This window comes from Mustela putorius, unplaced genomic scaffold (genome assembly GCF_011764305.1).
Source record: "Mustela putorius furo isolate JIRA1106 unplaced genomic scaffold, ASM1176430v1.1 tig00004041_pilon_pilon_pilon, whole genome shotgun sequence".
In the NCBI taxonomy this organism is placed as follows: domain Eukaryota; kingdom Metazoa; phylum Chordata; class Mammalia; order Carnivora; family Mustelidae; genus Mustela; species Mustela putorius.
The window spans coordinates 1,436,095-1,457,336 of NW_025422176.1; the positions used below are offsets into that span (position 1 = coordinate 1,436,095).

The window sequence follows — 21,242 nt, forward strand, 5'->3', positions numbered from 1 at the left end:
AGCGGAAGTGGGGGAGCGGCCGGAAGTCGCCCGAATTCCAGTCAGACTGACCGGCTGACAGGCTTTGACAGGAGTGGGGCTGCGGGAAGTTGGTGGCCATGGAGTTGGGCGAGCTGCTTTACAACAAGTCCGAGTACATCGAGACGGTACGCGTGTTTAGACCTCTGCCCTTCCTTTTCCGAGCCTGCGTCCCTCCGAAGCTGGTGTCTCCATCCTGTCCCTGCCGCACCCCGGGTCCCTTCGGCGTTTCCCGAGATTACCTACAGTCACTTAGTGAATGGCCCGGCTTTGTTATTTATTCCGTGCATGGCAGGTTTAGGCTTTTTTTTTACTTATTCCTTATTTCCTAAAGATAAAATGCCTTCCAGAAAGCAGGACAAATCTCATCCACCTTAATATCAAGAACTCCAGGCTTCGGGGGCTTTCAGAAGGTTTTTGTTTTTGTTTTTTAACAAAACCCCCCCCCTTTTTTTTTTGCCTTTTTTAAGATTTTATTTATTTGACAGACAGAGACCACAAGCAGGCAGAGAGGCAGGCAGAGAGAGAGGAAGGAAGCAGGCTCCCCACTGAGCAGAGAGCCCGACGCGGGGCTCGATCCCAGGACCCCGGGACTATGACCCGAGGCGAAGGCAGAGGCCTCAACCCACTGAGCCACCCAGGCGCCCCTGCTTTTTTTTTTTTTTTAAGATTTTTATTTATTTATTTGACAGACAGAGATCACAAGTAGGCAGAGAGAGAGAGGAGGAAGCAGACTCCCCTGCTGAGCAAAGAGTCTGATGCGGGGCTCGATCCCAGGGCCCTGGGATCATGACCTGACATGAAGTAGAGGCTTAACCCACGGAGCCACCCAGGCAACCCTCCGAAGGTTTTTTTTTTGTTTTGTTTTTTTTTTTTTTTTAACTAACGTGTCCTAATTTATTACTGTACGCGGAAACACGGTTAGGTCCTTTCTAGTCAATACATGATGTGTGTAAATTGCTCCAAGGAGGGTAAGTGCTCAGTCAGCCTTGCTATGAATTCTTGCAACTCTGATATCGGTTAAGTCGTGGTCCTGGATTTAGGGCTACAAGTATAGAACTGAAACTCGAATCCCCTCTCTCTGACGTTATCAGGCTCTAGACCCACCACGTCCAAATTCTGGATTCCCTTCTTGGCATCCCTAGTTTCCTGATCCATCCCTGCTTTAATATCCCGTACTCAGGATATCAGGGGACTTCGGCCCACTGAAAGTCCATTCCTCTCCAGTAGCAGCTTTTTTTGGTGGAAACCTGTGGCCCAGAACGCACTCAGTTTGCGCCTCCCCATTTTCTGCTCTTTGCTTTCAGGCATCTGGAAACAAAGTTAGTCGCCAGTCGGTATTGTGCGGAAGTCAGAACATCGTTCTCAATGGCAAGGTAAGGGACAAAGCCAGTTCCAGGATGCCTGCCTTGGCTTTCTTTCCACTAATTATCGCATTAGGAGGGCAGATAATATGTTACCACATCTCCCACTTACTGCTGTACATTTAAAATTTCTCTTCTTTTCATTCTCCAAATTGCATTGAATACAAAAAAGACTCAATAAAAGGAGGCAACAGAAAACCTTTTCCCCTTTATGCCAGGAATGATATACCATGGCACCCAGAACTGAAATTATTATGAAGTGTTGTAGTGTGCCCTAAACTACCAGACGCAAACATAAATAGGCACCGAAACACTTAAGTGTAGAAACTATAAAGTATAATGATATAATTGTTTAGTAATAATGATTCAACATTAACTGAAACTCTTTTTTAAAAAATGTTTTATTTATTTATTTGACAGACAGAGATCACAAGTAGGCAGAGAGGCAGGCAGAGAGAGAGGGAGAGGGAGGGGGAAGCAGGCTCCCCGCTGAGCAGAGAGCCTGACGCAGGGCTCAATCCAAGAACCCTGAGATCATGACCTGAGCTGAAGGCAGAGGCTTAATCCACTGAGCCACCCAGGTGCCCTGAAACTCTTAAAATTAATTTGAGAATGGGTGGGGCACCTGGGTGTCTCAGTCGGTTGAGTGTCTGCCTTCAGCTCAAGCTGTGATCTCGGGTCCTGGGATCAAGCCCCGAGTTGTACTCCCTGTTTAGCCGGGAGTCTGCTTCTCTCCGTCTCCTCTGCCTCTCTCCCTGCTTGTGCACTTTCTCTTTCTGTGTCAAACAAATAAAATTTAAGGAGAGAGAATTGGGAAAGACACTAAACTATGAAACAGCTTTGAAAAATGGAATATGATAGGCTGAGAATTTGTAATCTGAATAAGTTGAAGTAGCAGAGAGATGAGTATAAACATGGGAATAATATTAGGACATATCAGAACCAGAGAAAATATCAAGATATATTTGAACGTGACAAACACTGAAGTCCACTGTTTTTCCTGCCATTTGTCTTTGAAATATTATATCTCTGAAGTAAAAGAGAAGAGAATCTCACTATAATCAAGCAATCATAAATTTTTTCAGTAGAGACACAATTACTGTCTCCATTAGCTCATCATAACATGAGATTTAATAGAAAGAAGTATAGTTCAATAATGAAGTATAACTAGTATTTAGAGACACACTGTTCCTGCACGGAATTAGATAATTCCGTTAATCCCAATCTGACACATTAGCAAATTGTGGAGTTTTAAAAAAATCCCTTAGGCAATTTCAGTACATTTTCTAATAAACATTTTCTAATAAACATTTGTTTATGAAATTGAGATAAAATACATGTCACAAAATTTGCCACTTTGTCTTTAAGTGTACAATCCACTGGTGTTAATTATATTTAAAATTGGGGTGCCTGGGTAGCTCATTTGGTTGAGCATCCTACTCTTGACCTCAGCTCAGGTCTAGATCTCAGGGTCATGAGTTCAAGTTCCGCACTGGGCTCCACGCTGGGTGTGGAGCCTACTTAAAAAAATATATTCTAGGGGCGCCTGGGTGGCTCAGTGGGTTGGGCCAACCATTGTGATCTCGGGGGTCCTGGGATCGAGTCCCGCATCTCAGCAGGAAGCCTGCTTCCTCTCTCTCTCTCTCTCTCTCTCACCACTCTCAATCAATCATATCTAAATAAAACTCTTCACCATATATATATACATTTACAACCACAATCATACTCATCACCACCTGGACAGAAACTCTATACTCATTTAGGAATTACTCCCTCTTTCCTCCCCATCTTCCCCACTCCTGCCCCCCACACGGGGCCTAGTCACTAATAACCTCGGTCCACTTCCTGTCTCTGTGAACTTGACTAATCTAGATCTATAAGACTTGTCCTTTTTTGTGTGGCTTATTTCACTTACCATAATGTTTTCAAAGTTCATCCATGTTGTAGGATGTAAACTAATACATATATACATGTTAACATCCATGTAAACTATACACATATATACTTTAGCTTTACTTGCTTTCTCTGTTTTTTTTTTTTTTTTAATATTTTATTTATTTGACAGAGAGAGATCACAAGTAGGCAGAGAGGCAGGCAGAGAGAGAGGAGGAAGCAGGCTCCCTGCTGAGCAGAGAGCCCAATGTGGGGCTCGATCCCAGGACCTTGGGATCATGACCTGAGCCGAAGGCAGAGACTCAACCCACTGAGCCACCCAGGCGCCCCACTTGGCTTTCTGTTAATTACTTTTTTTACATTCACTTATTACTATAACCACAGTAGGAAACTCCTATCACACTTAATAAGGACCACTGTTCTCAATCCTGCTTCTGTGATTCACTGTGGTTTGTGCATTTTCACTACTGTGTATGGTTACATTTATCCCCTCTTCCTATTGGTTATTTTGTTCCCAGTTTTTCATTTTGTCCCTTATAGAATGGTGAGATTTCTATTTTCCTAAACCCTTATATCAGGTGTCACAGTGCCTATAGGGATGGGCAGGGGTCAAATGAGTAAGGAAGACTGGGTGCCAACAACAGGGAGTGGTGGGGCCTGGTCAGTTGACGCATACATGTCCTAGCCAAACTCAAACTGATTGTTGCCATGTGGGAATATAGGCCTATATTTTCTCAAAAGAGACTGGAAGTCTGGATTTTTTTTAGTGCAAAATGTCCCGCTATTCAAATAATAGTACTAAATCTAAATGAAGAAACAGGCTGCATGAGCCAAACAAAACAGGCTTCTGGGTGCAGTTCTTAGGCCTCCAGCTGCCACCTCTGCCTCATCCTTTGTCGAGTTCAGTGAACTCTGCTCTACTACCATTTTCTTCCCTGGGAGGTCCTTATATGCACTCACTTTCGTTTTATCATCCTGCTGCCTCTGTTGTGAATCTGACTTCTCATCTTCAGCTCCACTCTTTATGAGACAGGAAACCAGGATTTGAGTCGCTCACATTAAATCTCTGACCTCCTGTGATATCCATTACTTATGTTTTCTGTGTTTGCTTCTCCAAATGGGAGTGTAATTTAGGCTGCCTAAGGGACTTTTTGTTTTTCAAAGATTTTTCATTTATCTATTTGACAGACAGAGATCACAAGTAGGCAGAGAGGCAGGCAGAGAGAGAGGAAGGGAAGCAGGCTCCCTGCTGAGCAGAGAGCCCGATGCGGGGCTCAATCCCAGGACCCTGGGATCATGACCTGAGCCGAAGGCAGAGGCTTAACCCACTGAGGTGCCCCTGCCTAAGGGACTTCTATGGATTTTCTTTATTTGCTATCTTTGTTTAAAACATAGTATAATAAAAACAACCATTACCAAATACTCAGAACTTCTTCGTATTCTGCTTTCTTCCAAAGAAAAGGAAGTCATTTCCTCTGATTGTAGATGGAAGCATAAACAGAAAACAGTGATTAAAGTAAATGAAGGATTTCAGATGAAAGAGTACATACTAGAAACAGATATCTCTGTAAACTTGAAGTAGACTGTTTTTAAAAACCAACAGGCACTATAGTGCTTTAAGTCAACAGCTGATGAGAAATGGTCTTTTTACTGGTAGAGGTTTTATAGACTGAACATATTTGCAGGTGAGATTGGTAAACTTTTCGAAGTATGAGCGCACTTCATTTTTAGTAATTTCTCAGAGCCTAGTGTTCAGACTAGTGACATATCTAAATTTACCCGTATTTGAGGTGTTCTCCATCTTCATCTCTACCCTGATCTTCTGTCCTGGGCCCCAGGCCTTCCTTTATAACTGCCAGTTGGTTATCCCACAGATACCTCAAATAACATTGCACAACTGAATTTGTCATCCAGTTCAGTCCCCAGAATTGCTCACCCTATTCTAGACTTTCACCCTGGACTCTCTTTCTCTCTTTCCCCAATATCTAAACAATGACCAGATCATATAGATTCTCTTCCCCTTTTTTTCCATTATTAACATTTTATAGTGGAATATTTGTTTTAAAGATTTTATTTATTTGAGAGAGAGAGAGCAAGAGAGAGCATGAGGCAGGGAGAGGGACAAGCAGACAGACACCCCACTGAGCAGGGAGCCCAGTGTGGGGCTTGATTCCATGACCCCGAGATCATGACCTGAGCAGATGCTTAACCAACCGAACCACCCAGCTGCCCCTACAGTGGAACATTTTAAAAGTTATCTTTATTGAGACATAATTTACATACAGTGAAGTGTACCCATTTTAAGTGTGCAGGTTGATGAGTTTATTTTTTTAATATTTTTATTTTTTTTAAAGATTTTATTTATTTATTTGACAGACAGAGATTATAAGCAGGCAAAGAGGCAGGCAGAGAGAGAGGGGAAGCAGGCTCCCCGCCGAGCAGAGAGCTGACTCTGGGCTCGATCCGATCCCGGACCCTGAGATCATGACCTGAGCCAAAGGCAGAGGCTTTAACCCACTGAGCCACCCAGGCGCCCCAAGGTTTTTGTTTGTTTGTTTGTTTTTTTAAGATTTATTTATTTGAGAGACAGCAAGTGAACAAGAGAGAGAGAGCACAAGCAGGGGATAGGGACAGAGGGAGAGAGAGAAACAGACTCCCCACTGAGCAGGGAGCTTGATTTGGGGCTTGATCCCAGGACCCCAGGACCATGGTCCAAGCTGAAGGCAGATGCTTAACCAACCGAGCCTCCTAAGTGCCCTGCAGTTTGACGAGTTTTGACTGATGTTTACAGCTATGTATCCACTACCACAATTAAGATATAAAATATTTCCATCACCCTCATTTCCTTGGACCCTTCTGCAGTCAGTCTTCCTACTATCCTTGGCCCCAGATGACCACTGGAATAACACTAGTAGAGATTACGTTTGCATTTTCTGGAGTTGCCTATGATGGGAATCATGTACTCATTGTTGTCAGCCTTCTTTCACTAAAGGTTTTTGAGATTTGTCCGTGTTTTATATACATTGGTATTATTATGCAACTTTTAAAAAAAGATTTTATTTATTTATTTGACACAGATCACAAGTAGGCAGAGAGGCAGGCGGGGTAGGGGGGCGGGAAGCAGGCTTCCCGCTGAGCAGAGAGCCGGATGCGGGACTCGATCCCAGGACCCTGGGATCATGACCTGAGCTGAAGGCAGAGGCTTTAACCCACTGAGCTACCCAGGCCCTATTATGCAACTTTTAAGACATGTACCAAAGTAGAGAGAACGTGTAATGAAACTCCATGTGCTCATTCAGCAGCTTCTGCAGTTGGTAACATTCTGACATCCTTGTCTCATCTCCGACCTGCCCCACAAACCCATACCTATTTTGACCAGGGAGAGGGCAGGGAGTTGGAATATTTTAAAGCAAATTTCAAACACTGTATTATTTCACACATTAATACTTAGTATATATCACTGAGATTTAAAGATTTTAGGGGCGCCAGGGTGACTCAGCTGTTAAACGGCTGCCTTCGGCTCAGGTCATGATCTCAGAGTCCTGGGATTGAGCCCCACATTGGGCTCCCTGCTTGGCGGAAAGCCTTCTTCTCTCTTTCCCACTCCCCCTGCTTGTGTTCCCTCTCTCACTGTGTCTCTTTCTGTTAAATAAATAAAATCTTAAAAAAAAGAAGATTTTAAAAAATGAGTAGAGCACCCTTATCATGATAGATTTTTTAAGAAACCGGTAGTTCCCTAGTATCATATAATCCTGAGTTCCTGTCTAATCTTTCTAGTATCTTACAATGTCTTTTTACAGTTGGTTTATTCAAATCAGGATCCAAACAAGGTCAAGTGCACATTGCATCTGGTTGATATATGTCTTAGGACCCTTCAAATCTATAACAGTTCTTTTCCCCCAGCTCATTTTTCTCCCCATGCTGCGTATATGTTGAAGAAACTGGCTCATTGTTCTGTAGAATTTTCAAACTTTTATTTGACCAATTCTACTTACATGGTTGTTGAATGTGGTCTCTCTGCCCCTTTCTTTCCTCTTAATTAGTAGATCTGAGGCTTGAGCAGATTCCTCTACTTTCTATTTCTCTTTTCTTCATGTACAACTATTACAGAGAAGGCCCATTCTCTCATTTTACCTTGATCCACTGTAGTCATCTAGAGTGTCACTTTCCCTCTAGTCTTACCTGCCCCCTCCATTCACTGTAGACAGTTTTCAGATTAATATTTCTAAAATAAAAATTCAGTCTGTTAATCCTCTGCTTAAAAACTTTGATTCCTTATATCCTCTAGGGAAAAAACCTAAGCATACATAATGCCTCATAAGGCCAAGTCCCAGCTTACTTTTCTCAGCCATGTGCACTTTTTTTTTTTTACCCCATTTATTCAAGACATTTCCAGAATGCCTATTTACTAAGTATGGGGTATTAATTCCCCCAAACTTCTGAGTTAAGTTATTCACCCTGCAGCCTATCTAGGCAATCTTTGGGGCATCTGGATATCATACCCCGCAATGTAGCACTTCATCTGAGTCCAGAATTTGGGAGAAGAACCAGGAGCTCAATAGGTCTATCTCTAGGAGCATGAAGTTGGAGATAGTAGTGTTGGGAGATTGGACAAAGATAGGCGCAGCCTGGATTCTCATTTAGCAAGCCGCCAAGGTTTAAGGGCAGGTAGAACCAAGTGAATCTGAGCAGGTGAGTAAACTAGGCCAACTAAGGCATTCTTAGTAAAGATCTGTTTATTCAACAAGTCCTGTTTATGGGATATTAAGGGCAAAGCTGATGATATGCTGGGAACATCTTCAACTGAGTCAGTGTTATGAGGGTGGGTTTCATTATCTTAAAGTTATCCCTTTTGAGAGAACATGTGACTCAGTAGATCATAGCATAACTTCAGTGTCTTCTTACCTACTCTTTTTTGTTGTATTTCAGGCTATGTTGGTTGCTTTTTAAAATGTGCTTTATTTTGTAGACCATTGTGATGAATGACTGTATTATCCGAGGGGATCTGGCAAATGTAAGAGTTGGACGTCATTGTGTTGTGAAAAGTCGGAGTGTCATAAGGCCACCATTCAAGAAATTCAGCAAAGGGTATGTAATTTACTTACCTAATTTCGGTTGTGTGCAAGACGCTGCTACGGGTGGTGCATTCCAAGTGTTGAGTTGTGTAAGGGGTGGGTCTGTGCTATTGTTTGGGTCACTGAGGAGGAATTCACTGTAATGAACACGGCTCTGGTGGTGGTTGGTTGCCAGAAACAGAATCCACTTGAATTGGCAAAGGCAGAGGGGGTTCTGATGAAGAGATGCAGGCATATTTATGGAATAAAAGGGTAGGAAAAGGGGCCAGGCCTCATAGGGACTAGAACTTACACTTGAACAGCTAGCCAGAATCAAGACAACTGTCTGTCTGTCGCTCTATCACCAAGATTATGTTGTTTCTTGTTGGTCTCTGTCTCTGCATTTCTGCTTCCCTCTCCTCTCTTTCATGCTGACTTCATCTTTCCCCTTTTCTCATGGAGCCAACCATTCTGCCTCAGCCCATTATTTTTATCAGTTCTCCATCTGGCTTCAACAGATACCAGCCAAAGATTTTAGGTCTTATTTCCAGAATCTTGGCAGAGGGAATCTGATTGGCTCAGCTGGAGTTAAGTGCCCACCCCTGGTCTGAACAGTTTTGACCGGAAGGGCAGAGGCAAGTCAGGCCCATTGTTCTCTCAATGGTAATTAGGATTATCCAGGGGAGGTCATGGTCAGGGCAGGAAAACTGTCGACTATGCCTGATGTGCTGGTATTTTTTGGTTGATGTTGTTTCTACCTCTCCCTCTTTTCCCTCCTGGCTCCTACCTATGGCACCATCTGCATTTCACTGAGTAACTCAGTAAGCACTGATTGAGTGCTTTCTTATGTCAGTCACTAGAGTATAAGGTAGGTACATAAAGATGGATGAAATGGCATTCCTGCCTCAAAGTTCTCAAAAACCTAGTAGTAGAAACACTTACATACAGAGATGACTACTATAGAATGTGATTCTATAATGTGGTAGCCACTGTATAATGTGGCAGTCCTGTCACAAGGCTGAACATGGTTGGGAAGAAACAGAAAGAGCGACAACTCAGACTGTACTACCAAGGAGTGAAGTACACAGGAATCGTCCTGCATGTCTCAGAATGTCAATTCTCAGGCTTTCCCTTACATACGGGAATGGGAGCAGGCAGTCAGGGCAAATCATTCACGTGAAAACATTTGCTCTTTAGCTCAGAAGGCTGCTGGGGGAAATGAGAAATCCTTGCACTGGGCTTTTGTGGTTCCACACTGTGACAGGTTCTCTGCCCGAGTTGTTGGCTCCCCCTTCTGATAGCAGCATTACTGTGCTGGCTATGGTCTCAGGATAGCACCGAGAATAAATAGGGGTTTTATTGGTGAATGGTAGGTTGTGTAATTAGGAATGTGTCATGGGAAATACAGGAATACAAAAGTGTAAATAGCAACACAGAAACAGCAAGTGAGTATGGATTCCCCTGCCCCCACCTCACATAGCTCTATACAAGAACCAGATAATAGATCGTAGAACCAGATAATAATATCAAGTTTGGAATTTTTTAATTTAAAATTTAGGTGCTGACAGTGCTGCTATAGAGTGATAAGATCGAGGAATTCATTGTCACACAAAGGTCCCAGATCAAAAATACAAATGGATTAAGGAAAATTTAAATAAGCTATAGGTCCAGGGAGGACAGGTATCCTCTCTGACAAAATATTCCTGACAAAACAGAGCACAGGACTAGATAGAGCCAGTGAGCATCCAGCTACTTTATTTTAGTTCTAGTCCAAATATTTTCTGTCCCAAAGTACTGAAGTTACTTGCAAATCTGATCGTCGAACCACTGTCAATGACATTTGAGGAATCATGGAGAATTGCAGTGATGTCAGAAGTCTGGAGAAAGCCTACTGACTCCTACTCATCCTTCATGTCTTGGCTTAAATGTCACTTTTTCTTTTATTATTATTATTATTTTTTTAAAGATTTTATTTATTTATTTGAAAGAGAGACAGTGAGAGAGTACATGAGCAAGGAGAAGGTCAGAGAGAGAAGCAGACTCCCCGTGGAGCTGGGAGCCCGATGCGGTACTCGATCCCAGGACTCTGGGATTATGACCTGAGCTGAAGGCAGTCATCCAACCAACTGAGCCACCCAGGCATCCCACTTTTTCTTTTAAAGATTTATTCATTTGAGAGAGAGAGAGGGCAGATGAGCATGGGGATGGGCAGAGGGAGAGGGAGACAGGAGTCAGACTCCCCACTGAGTGCAGAGCCCAACATGAAGCTTGATCCTAGGACTCTGAGATCATAACCTGGGCCAAAGTCAGGTGCTTAACCGACTGAGCCACCCAGATGCCCCTTAAATGTCACTTAAGGGACGCCTGGGTGGCTCAGTTGGTTAAGCGGCTGCCTTCGGCTCAGGTCATGATCCCAGCGTTCTGGGATCGAGTCCCACATCGGGCTCCTTGCTCGGCAGGGAGCCTGCTTCTCCCTCTGCCTCTAGCCTGCCACTCTGTCTGCCTGTGCTTGCGCTCTGTATCTCTCTCTCTCTCTCTAACAAATAAATAAAATCTTTAAAAAAAATTTTTTTTAAAAATGTCACTTAAAATTAAACTTTGGGGGTGCTTGGGTGGCTTAGTGGGTTAAAGCCTCTGCCTTTGACTCAGGTCATGATCCTGGGGTCCTGGGATCGAGCCCTGCATTGGGCTCTCTGCTCAGCAGGGAGCCTGCTTCCCTTCCTCTCTCTTTCTGTCTGCCTCTCTGCCTACTTGTGATCTCTGTCTGTCAAATAAATAAATAAAATCTTTAAAAAAATTAAACTTTTATCAAACTTCTAATCTAGGTAAAGTCTCTGCTTATAACTTGGTACTTTTTACTCTGTAGTACTTATCATAGTTGTAACTAACTACTTATATAATCATTTGTTTAATCTTTCTTTTCTTGATTGCTGTCTCCTTATGGGCTGGACAGTGTCGTTTTTGCTTGCCGTTCTATTTCCAATTTTTAGCATAGAGCCTGGCAAATGCACTCAGTAAAATCAGTGAATATATAAATTTTTGGAATGTTAAATAGTAGAAAATATATCCCAGGAACTGATGTCAGTCCCCTACAACATCTTGGGCAGATTACCGAATATTTGACCTATGAGCTTTTCCAAGGAGGCAGGAATGAGCAAAACATTCATTCATTTGGTGCTAGCTCTTTTAGCTTGGAAGGTCTCGCCACTTCGGTCTTCCTGTTTCCTAGTACACTGCCTGGTCCAATATTTCTGATTTTGAGCTAGTAATCACATTTATCTCCAATATTATAGAATTCTCTTAGCCTGAGGATTCCTTCCTTGCTAGGAGCATTCTTATTAAGACAAGATGATGAAGTTGAGAGTATGATCAGCAATTCTGTAAATCTTGACCGAAAGCAAATCACCTTGACCTTTTTTTGTTGTTGTTCATCTTCTTTTCCTTCTCTAGCGTTGCATTCTTTCCTTTACATATCGGGGACCATGTCTTTATTGAGGAAGATTGTGTGGTCAACGCAGCTCAGATTGGCTCTTACGTTCACGTTGGCAAGAACTGTGTGATTGTGAGTATGGTGTCTTGGCTGGCTAAACAGCCTCGCTGCTCCTCCAGCTCCATCCCTCACATCAGTGGGCCTCTGCTTCTGTGGCCAAGCAGGGTAGAAGTAGTTTCTGGTCTACTGGAATTATTAATGGATTTGAAGGTTTCTAGGCATTAATAACCATGGCTAAATCTTATCTAACTTCTTCTCTATGATGTTAAACTCTTCCCTTTGATTATTTCATTTGACCCTTATAACCATCTAAGGGTGGTAGCTAATTGATACTATCCCTGGGCGATACGCCTGAAGACCTTAAAAATTAGGGATTTGACAGGGCTATGAAGTGGAAAGCTGGGATTTGAACCCAGGCAGTATGAATAGCCATGCCTGCCCTATGGCCTACCTGTTGCTTTACCTCCAGGATTGTACAGTCTAGTGGGGGGACAAGGGGCATGACATTAAGGGAACTGCAAGTAGTTCAGGGTGATGGGTGTGCAGGGTACAAGTGGGCCCTTGTTCAGTGGACATTTGGACATTCAGTGTTCAGGAGCCTTGGCCCCTCCTCATTTCATCTGCCCAAGGCTTTATGAAATGGGATTTCTTAGTATTTCATTGACGAAGAGCTTGATTTCAGTTGGGATTTATGAGAACATCCTGGGTGAGAATGACCAGAGCTGAACTGCCTTAAGGTTTAGGGAAAATGTTTCCTATATTTTGAATTTATACCCAAATCCTAGCTTCTAGGAAAAGCCAAGGACTTAAATGGTTGTTCCCAATAGTACAGAGGCAGTTCCATGTTCTGGATAATATCCAAGTATAAAATACTTGCAGAAACCATGCATTCACATTCTACAAGCCACAAGAGCACAGCAAAGATGGACCGTGCAGTGGAGGGCCACGTTGCTGTGGAAAACATCCCAATCTGACCTGTTACTCAGAATTAAGGGAAGTGGTGTTTTACCAAGTATTCTCCTCTAGAGGAGTCCCTTCGTATGTGTTAGAAACAGAGGGTCTTTTGTTTGGCATGATGTTGAAGAAAGAGGGAAAATCGTGAAACCCATTCTGTCTGCTCATTCTGTGTGACAAAAGCTGGCTTTCTAAGCCACAGCTGGATTTTTCTGACATTCTCTTCTGCAGAGTGATGACATGTTCATAGTAGCCTACTGTGTTAGCCCTGTCCTTTATCCCCAGAGCTAAATGTCTGAAATGTTAAAATCCAAATGCTCTTCCCAGTCCTTAGGGAGTTCTAGTCTTCTTGTCCCGTGCTCTGCTTTTTTGTGCCACTTTCTGATACATCATTTCAGACATTGTTACTGTTAGGTATTGGCAGTACCTATTTTCTGAGCCTTTTACAAATTCTCAAGTAATCTCAGGAGAAAGATCCTTTTAAAGCTCTAGAATCTCAGAGCTAGCAGGGACTCTTTTAGAGTCCAGCTGTCCCCATGACCCATAGACCCTTGTAACTGTACCCATTTGGTGATCCAACTGCTGTTCAGATGTGTGAAGTTATAGGTGTCCATCAGAGTTGCCCAGGTGCCTGCAGAAAAAGCCTTCCAGACAATCTTCATGGGACTGTGACTGTGCTGTGAGTTTTACGTTCATTGTGTCTAATCCTCACAGCATCCCTGCAGGTTTGATTTTATGTTCTGTTTCCCAGAGGAGGAGCCCAAGGCTCAAGGATGTAGGGTAACTTCTATCAGGAGATGCAGGTAGCCATAATACTGGTAACATGGAGTTTTTTATTCCTCCTGGGAAAGTCCTCCAGGAAAAAATAAAGGAGCAGTTTCAGCTTTTCGCTTCCTCATCTATTGCCAATACACTCATTCCTAAGAAGTACCCACGTTCTGACTGCTGCTGCTGTTTAATTGATCAGTTTTCCCAGAATGCTCTGGAAGCTGATTGAACATCATTTGCCTGAGTGGGCAGAGTGGCTAACTAGTGGACGCAGCAGGTGCCTCCAGGCCGGGTGGTGGCTGATGGTACACGGAGGAAGTTTTGTTCACACTGCTCTTCTTTTCCAGGGCCCTTTGTCTACAGAGCCCTCTGTGTGAATGGGTCTTGCCTCACGCAGCACATTCAGCTTCTTTCTACCCAGTGCCCCATGTGCTTAGTTGGAATTATTAGGAGCCTAGGTGTCATAGGACATCTTTTTTTTTTTTTTTTAAAAGATTTTTTATTTATTTATTTGACAGACAGAGATCACAAGTAGACAGAGAGGCAGGCAGAGAGAGAGAGAGGGAAGCAGGCTCCCTGCTGAGCAGAGAGCCCGATGCGGGACTCGATCCCAGGACCCTGAGATCATGACCTGAGCCGAAGGCAGCGGCTTAACCCACTGAGCCACCCAGGCGCCCCAGTCATAGGACATCTTTGAGTTAATTTGGGAGTCACCGGGGGAGCTGGCCACCTGCTGTATTTTGGGAATTGCCACTAGCAGGTAACTCATGGGAGGGAACTTTCCAAGAATGAGTGGAGAGCTGCAGTTCTAACTTGTTTCTGAGCTACGGATAGTGCCAAGTATCGCCAAGGCTATTATCCACCTTGCCAGAGACAGCTTAGTCACTTAAAAATTTTAGACCTTCAAGGTATAAGCTTTCTAAAACATTCATTTAACAATCTACTTAGACATTCCTGGAAATACATACATTTGGGTATTTATTAATGATTAGGAAAATTTTAATACAACCAAATCAAAGTATCTGTCATATTCTTTGATAAAATCTGAGATCTAGACAGGTTAGCATTCTCCTGATATTGTTGGGGATTCCACATTGTCAGCCAGGTATGTTTTATCAGATCCTCTGACCAGAACCAAGTGAATGCACAGGCCCTGGTGATGTCAATGTAGTCCGTGAAGACTGAAACTTTCACATACTCGGCAGGTAGTCTGAATCACTTTAATCTATTTATAGAAGAAACCTCCCCTTTCCCTTAAACCAGGAAACAGATGTCTCTTCCAGACCTTATTTCTTGCCCTCAAAATGCCGTGGGTGATGCAGAATTGAAAAGTGGCCACTTTTCAATTCTGCAGTGGATAAAGTCAAGCGCATAAGGCTTGACCTAAACCTTCAAAACAAACTATGGCTAATATGAACCAAGAGTAAAAAGTAGATCCTAATTGTGTACACACGTGGCTTTAGGGGTTCAATTGATATCATGAGAATGAGTCTCCTTCTCTTTCCCACTCTCCTCTGGGAAGCTCTCAGGCAGTTTCTTCCCTCGTGGAAACAAGACAGCTGGTCCAAATGTCTGTCCTGTCCTCTAGAAACCCCGATGGAAAGAGCTTCTTTTCCCAGTAGCGCCAGCAGAAGCCTTAATATTGTGATTCATCAGACTGATTTGGCTCATTCCATAAAACAGTCCTTGAAGCCAGGCGTGGGGTTTGGGGTTAGGATAGGGGACTGTCGGGGCAGAGGCGTGTTACCAAGGACAATACGGGTTCTGCTACCAGAAGAAAGGTGATCAAATGTTGGACAAACAAAAAAGTAGGTGTCCACTAAATTTAAGAAAAAAGACAGAAAATGGTACAACTCTTGGGAAACTGAATTTCAGTCTGTAATATCTAAGATAACCTGAACTGTCCCTTTTCCAAGTTCATGCACACACGCGTGCACACGCACACACCCATACCCCTACCTCCTCCTGCTTGTCATGTGCTACCTGAAGTAGGGAATTGTGGCCAAACCTCTTGGCCCTATATATTGTATGATATCATGAATGGAGAAAATATAAAATAGCATTCCATGCAGCAGACCAAGCAACTTCTACTTGAGCATTTCCTGCTCTATTTCCTAGTGACAAGATTTTAATTTCAGGGGCGCCGATGTGTGTTGAAAGACTGCTGCAAAATTCTTGACAACACAGTATTACCCCCAGAAACTGTGGTGCCACCATTCACTGTCTTCTCCGGCTGCCCAGGTAAGCTTGGGTGCTGATTATGAAAGCAGACTCATTTTCCATCACGAAAGTAACGCATGCAGTTTTTATCTCTGACAATGTATTGATTTGGCTAATTTAAAAATTCTCCTGCTAGAGATTACCTAGAAATGCTATCTAAAAATATAACCAGTATCTTTTTAAATGTGCAGTTGGGTTCACAAGGAAATTTCAAGGGTCAGAAGCAAAGAGGAGACTAAACCCACAGTATAAGCCTGGTTAGGCTTATGCATCTTTTTAATAAATAGAGTGGTTTAGGGTTTGATACTCCTGTCGGGATGAGAGAAAAAGCCTTGAAAGGCAGAGAGATCCTTTTGAAGGGTGATCTCTCAATAAAAGTTGATCTAGAGTCAACCTGCCACCAGCACAGGAAAAGTACAAAGAAGCAAGCTTTTCTTGGTCTGGGCTCTGGATGGAAAAAAAAAAAATCTTCCAGAGAATTCTAACAATGGCTTCATGTTGTTTGAGGTCTTGAACTTATACTTCCCACACTACCCAGGAATGCCCAAACTGAAGAGTTAACATAAAACATGGTCTAAGACCAACGATACCTCTGGGACACCCAAGAGAAGCAAATACATCCCCTTTCTAATTTGGCTGACAGAATGCCCTCAGATAAAGCTTGTGAGCTCAGAGTTCCCAATGGCCAAGCATGTGAGCAAACAAAAGTGATATACCCTCCTCCTAGAAAACTTGGAAAACACAGTAAAGCGGAAAGAAGAAGAAAAGAAAAGAAAGAAGAAAGAAGAAGAAAACCTCATGTCCCCCACCCCTACCCCAAGGCAGTCTCGTCTCTTCTGTGTATGGTTTTACATGATTGAACTCATGCAGCGTGGACAGAGGCACACCAGGGATTCACAGATGGGAGATGCTATGTAGTGAGAGATTTGACAATATATGAGATGTACCCCTTGGTGGTTTAGTTGCTTTTCCAATTAAAAAACTCATCACTCAGATCATTGACTGTGGGTTTCAAAGATGTGCAAAATCATCCATTCAGATTCCTTGGGGAGGAAATGGGCCATTCTGCTGTTCCCTGTACCTCTGCATTTGCAGCGGAGGAAGGAGAGCCTTGCTGAGTGATTCTCCCTAGATTGGGTTCCCACTGTGAAAAAGTATCATCGTTCTTAGCATGCTCAGATCAGAAAGCCCCATTGGTTGTTTTTGGTTGATTGTCAGACAGTCTCACCTTCTGAGGTGAGAAGTCTATTAGCAGAGTAATATCTTAATCTCTTTTAACTTATTCAGGGTCCTTAGAACCAGCAGTGGTCTTTGGGCATTGATGGCCAAGACAGGGAGACACACCACTTGGTATTTGAAATCCAAGTAAGCACTGTTTGGAGGTTCTGATGGAGGATTCAGGCTGCATGAGACCCTAGAGATGATTGTGTAGATGGGGAAACTGAGGCCTAGAGAAATTGAGTTGTCCACAAGGTCAGAGGTTGTTTGAGGTTGATTAGTTCTTAAGACCCCTTATTTAGAGTCCAGTACTTTCTGTGCTGTGGCAAGGTACTTCCCATGTTCATTTTTATAGTTTGACAAACAAAAGTTAACCATCTAGATACTGCTGTTGGCAATCTCTCTCTTTAATAAAGAGACCTAAAATTGTAGGACAACTGGCACATTTTTGAGGGCTCCACTGAGTAGTGGAATAAAATGAAAGGCAAACCATCCGGAAAGAATCTGGGTCAGGAACCAAAAAGCCAAAACTGCCTGTAGGAGTCAGACAGACGTGATTGAAATGACAGTCTATGATGGCTAGCCAAGAGTACAGAGCTAACATTTTAAGAATTTCTGATAGTTCATGAGGAGCTAAAAATCTGCATATCTACATGATATCTCTGAATTTTTAAATGTTGGCTGCTAGCTTTTTAAAAAGATTAAATACTGTGCATACCAAACATGTTTGCAAATCTAACACAGACTGCACATTTATAAAAGGTACCTTGGAGGATTCTGTATTCTTTAGACCTTTTTTTCTGTCCTGCCTGCTATTTTCTCCATATATATATATATGTATATATATATATGGATATATATATGTATATGCAAGTGTATGTGTTTGTTTTGTATGTGTATTAATGCACAGGTGTGTTTGTATCTGTGTATATGTGTGTACTTTTGTATATAACGGGTTATACTGTTCACACCTGTATAAACAGATTCACACTTTCTATTCTGTTTGGAAATTTGCTTTAACAGTGTATCTTGGGGATCTTTTCTTGTCAGTATGTGGAGATTCCCCTCATTCCTTTTCATGGTTGTATGGTTTTCACTACATAAATATACCGTATGTAACTGACTGGTTTCCTGGAATAATGGACCATTATACATTGTACCTGGCTTTTCACTATTAGAAACTTTGCTGCATTAATATTCTTATACATATATTGTTCACTTGGGCAAGGTTATTTGTAAGGCAAATTCTTAGAAGTTGGGTTATCAGATCACAGGGTATGAACCTTTAAAAGTTTTGCTAGATTTTCCAGAGTTGTTCTTCCAAATAGTGGTACAAACGTATGCTTTTATCCATAGTGGGTGAGAGTGCCTCTTTCCCTGAAATCCTTAAATACAGTTTTTTGTCTTTTGGTAGGATATTTCTGTTCTACTCCCATCCACAATTTTTCTGTATGTAGCAGGTTTGGGGATTGGATTCAGCTTCGTTGTATGAACAACAGAGCAGTTTCTTACCTCAGAGAGTGCTCACCTGGGCTTGTCACATCAGAATCCAGGGGATGGACAAATCCTTGTCTGGAACAACCTCCCATGTAGTCGGGATGCCTTAACTCTTCAGCTCATGCAATAATGTCTGAACCTCTTTTACCTGGAAGGTATTTATCCATTCGGGGGGTTTGCATTATTTGTCTCCCCCCCCACAACAAAATATCATCTTGAAGAGATGGTCAGTGGAAATATTCTGCTAGCATTGAAGCTGGAAGACCTAGAATTTAGATACTCATGAGTAAAGAAAAGGGCCCTAGAGGGGTTTAAACAGAAATCAGAGCTGCTGGCCTCCCTCGGCTCCAGTTGGTTGACCAGGTCTTTCTTTTCCCAGGACTGTTTTCAGGGGAGCTCCCAGAATGTACCCAGGAGCTGATGATTGACGTCACGAAGAGCTACTACCAGAAGTTTTTGCCCTTGACACAGGTCTAATGTCTCTGCCTCATGTCTCAAATTCATGTGAGCTCTAAGATGAACTTGGGGACAAAGTGAGCCAGCCAGCATCTACAAAGAGCTCTTGTGTCTTTGATACCTTTCACCTTCTTTTTCTGTTTGTCTGGTTTTGTTTAATTCTTTAGAATTTCTCAATCCTTCCAGGTTCTAAGCTCTTAAGACTTCAATAACAGAATGTCTAAAGGAGTTGTGTCCAAATGCTGTGCTTAAACCTTATCTATTAACGGTTCCTTCATGCCATTATCTGTGGAACACAGAATCATCTGTTCCCAACACTCCCACCCCTTGGTCCTGTGGATGACGGGATTCTGCCAAAACAGGCCCACAGAGCAGAGCACTGTCCCAGTGTGGTGGCTGTGAGCTGTTCTTCTGCTCACGGCCATTAGCTGCCCACAGTAAAGACTGCTCACATGGTTCGCTCTCACTTTTCCTGAGCTGCCACAGTTGCCCACGGTCTTGCAGGGAGGGGGAAAGTGTTTGTGACTTTTCAGAGCCCAGATTCCTATTGGCTACTAAAACTTGAAGGGAGGGGTAGTTAACATTTTTATTCTTCCTGAAATGACCTTAAGTGTCTTTTTAGACCAGAGTAATTAATAAAAGACTTTCTGGCATTCTGTTCTAGGGCCTTTGGCTTTCACTAAAAGGGGGGCCCTCAGCAACGAGATTTTATTTTTGCAAAGACCCAGGTAGGAGTCTGCTATATGAATGGACTAGTCTGGTAGTCACTACTTGCCTCACAATATTTGGAGGCAACAGCATATGCCTTATTTCCTTGAAGACGTAGCATTTGTGACAGTTGTCCTATGGCCTAGAGTCATTCATCCACTCTATTTGCCATAAACCTCACAGTTCAGACCAAAATATCTCTACTTAGACCCAATCACATATATACACGGTGGCCTCTTAAATCATTCTGTGGGCACAGAGCTCTAAGAAGTAAATGAATTTACAGTATTGTTATTAGCCATCTCCTGAATAATAACACAACCCTGCCTGGTTCTGCTCTGACCTCTTGGTCTAAAAGGAAGATTTAGAAGGAAAGGTCTGAGAACCTTGGCTTTGCTTAATGCTTTGATTCTGCTGTGAACAGAATAAGACGGTTCAGCCTTGAAGGTTAGGATCTAGCAGGAGCTGTCTGGACTTAATGTGTGGTTGTGGGGTTTGTTAAAATGGCTATATGGGATGATCTCCTCTAGGTCAATGTAAAACTGTTTTCTAGTTTGTCTTTTTTTTTTAATGCATTAAAAGATTGATATGTGAAACAAATCATTTGAAAGTGATCCCTCTCCTCCTCCGTGATGGCTACCTCACTTCCTCGGCTGCTTCCCTGCATGCCTGGTGCCCTGCTATAGATTTCACATTCACTAGTCTGCTTATGCTTCATGCCAACCGAGGAGGTGGGATGTTATTCCCATTTTAGAGGTGAGAGAAAACTCAAAGATCTTAGATAAGTTGGTCCAGTCCCTACAGGGATGGAGTGGCTGACCCGGGAGACATACCAATGTCTGTCTGGCAGCATCGCCATGCGATTCAGCTCTGCCCTGGTAAGATGAGACTAAGCTTGTCCTTGGAGCACATCTGCTGTGTGCCCTGATACCAGTAGTCTGTGATGGTTGCAGCATTTTTGTTTTGTTTTGGGGGGGAGGTTTGGGGTCATTTCCTGGCATCTTCCCCAGTTCCCTTCTCCTTTTGTGCCACCATAAAGACAAATGTTGGAACTGACAGAGCTTTGATGTTGTCTAAGCTAACCTCTCATTAGCTAGTGAGATATTCCAGAGCACATCTGACAGAATGCCGTCCAGCCTATGTTTGAATACCTCTAAAAAGAAACTGACCACCATGCAACTGACTGTTCATTTTCCTTTTCAGTTTATCCTTTCCAGCTTGAGATGTAATTGACATATCATTTTTTTTGACTGCCTATTTTGTTGTGAACAATGGAAATTAAGAAAAGGTGGGATTGTTTAAAGCCTCCTAGACATGATTTTAAAAGCCTTAAGTAGTAACTCAAGTACATGATTGCAAAAGTCCAATCTAGTTAGTAAAAAGGTGACATGCAGTGAAGTAGAATTTCCCAATCCAGAATCCCAGTTCCATGTTCTACTTCCCAGAAGCAGCTACTGAATAGTTTTGGGTATGTCCTACAAGAGACAGTCTGCAGGCACGAGCATATAGATCCGTGTACCTTAGCCTCTCTTTGCATACAAATGCGAGTACACAGTGGATGTGCTGTTCTCGGCTTGCTGCTTTTACTTAATGATACGCCTT

At 42.8% G+C, this 21,242-nt stretch overlaps 1 protein-coding gene across 1 annotated transcript; it reads left to right on the forward strand.

Annotated features, from left to right (window-relative positions):
- DCTN5 (dynactin subunit 5) lies at positions 1 to 20,240 on the forward strand. The gene is made up of 6 exons (XM_045072671.1): positions 1 to 146; positions 1,326 to 1,394; positions 8,245 to 8,363; positions 11,780 to 11,891; positions 15,680 to 15,782; positions 18,856 to 20,240. Exons 1-6 carry the CDS (start codon positions 99 to 101, stop codon positions 18,951 to 18,953), a joined length of 549 nt encoding a protein of 182 aa, XP_044928606.1. The 5' UTR covers positions 1 to 98; the 3' UTR covers positions 18,954 to 20,240.
- Positions 20,241 to 21,242: the final 1,002 nt, after the last annotated feature.

Bases quoted from the DNA above. Each gene is read 5' to 3' on its own strand.
- DCTN5 (XM_045072671.1), top strand. From the start codon at position 99: ATGGAGTTGGGCGAGCTGCTTTACAACAAGTCCGAGTACATCGAGACG. The intron at 147-1,325 runs GTACGCGTGTTT...CTTTGCTTTCAG, and splicing joins AGTCCGAGTACATCGAGACG to GCATCTGGAAACAAAGTTAG. The intron at 15,783-18,855 runs GTAAGCTTGGGT...TTCTTTTCCCAG, and splicing joins TGTCTTCTCCGGCTGCCCAG to GACTGTTTTCAGGGGAGCTC.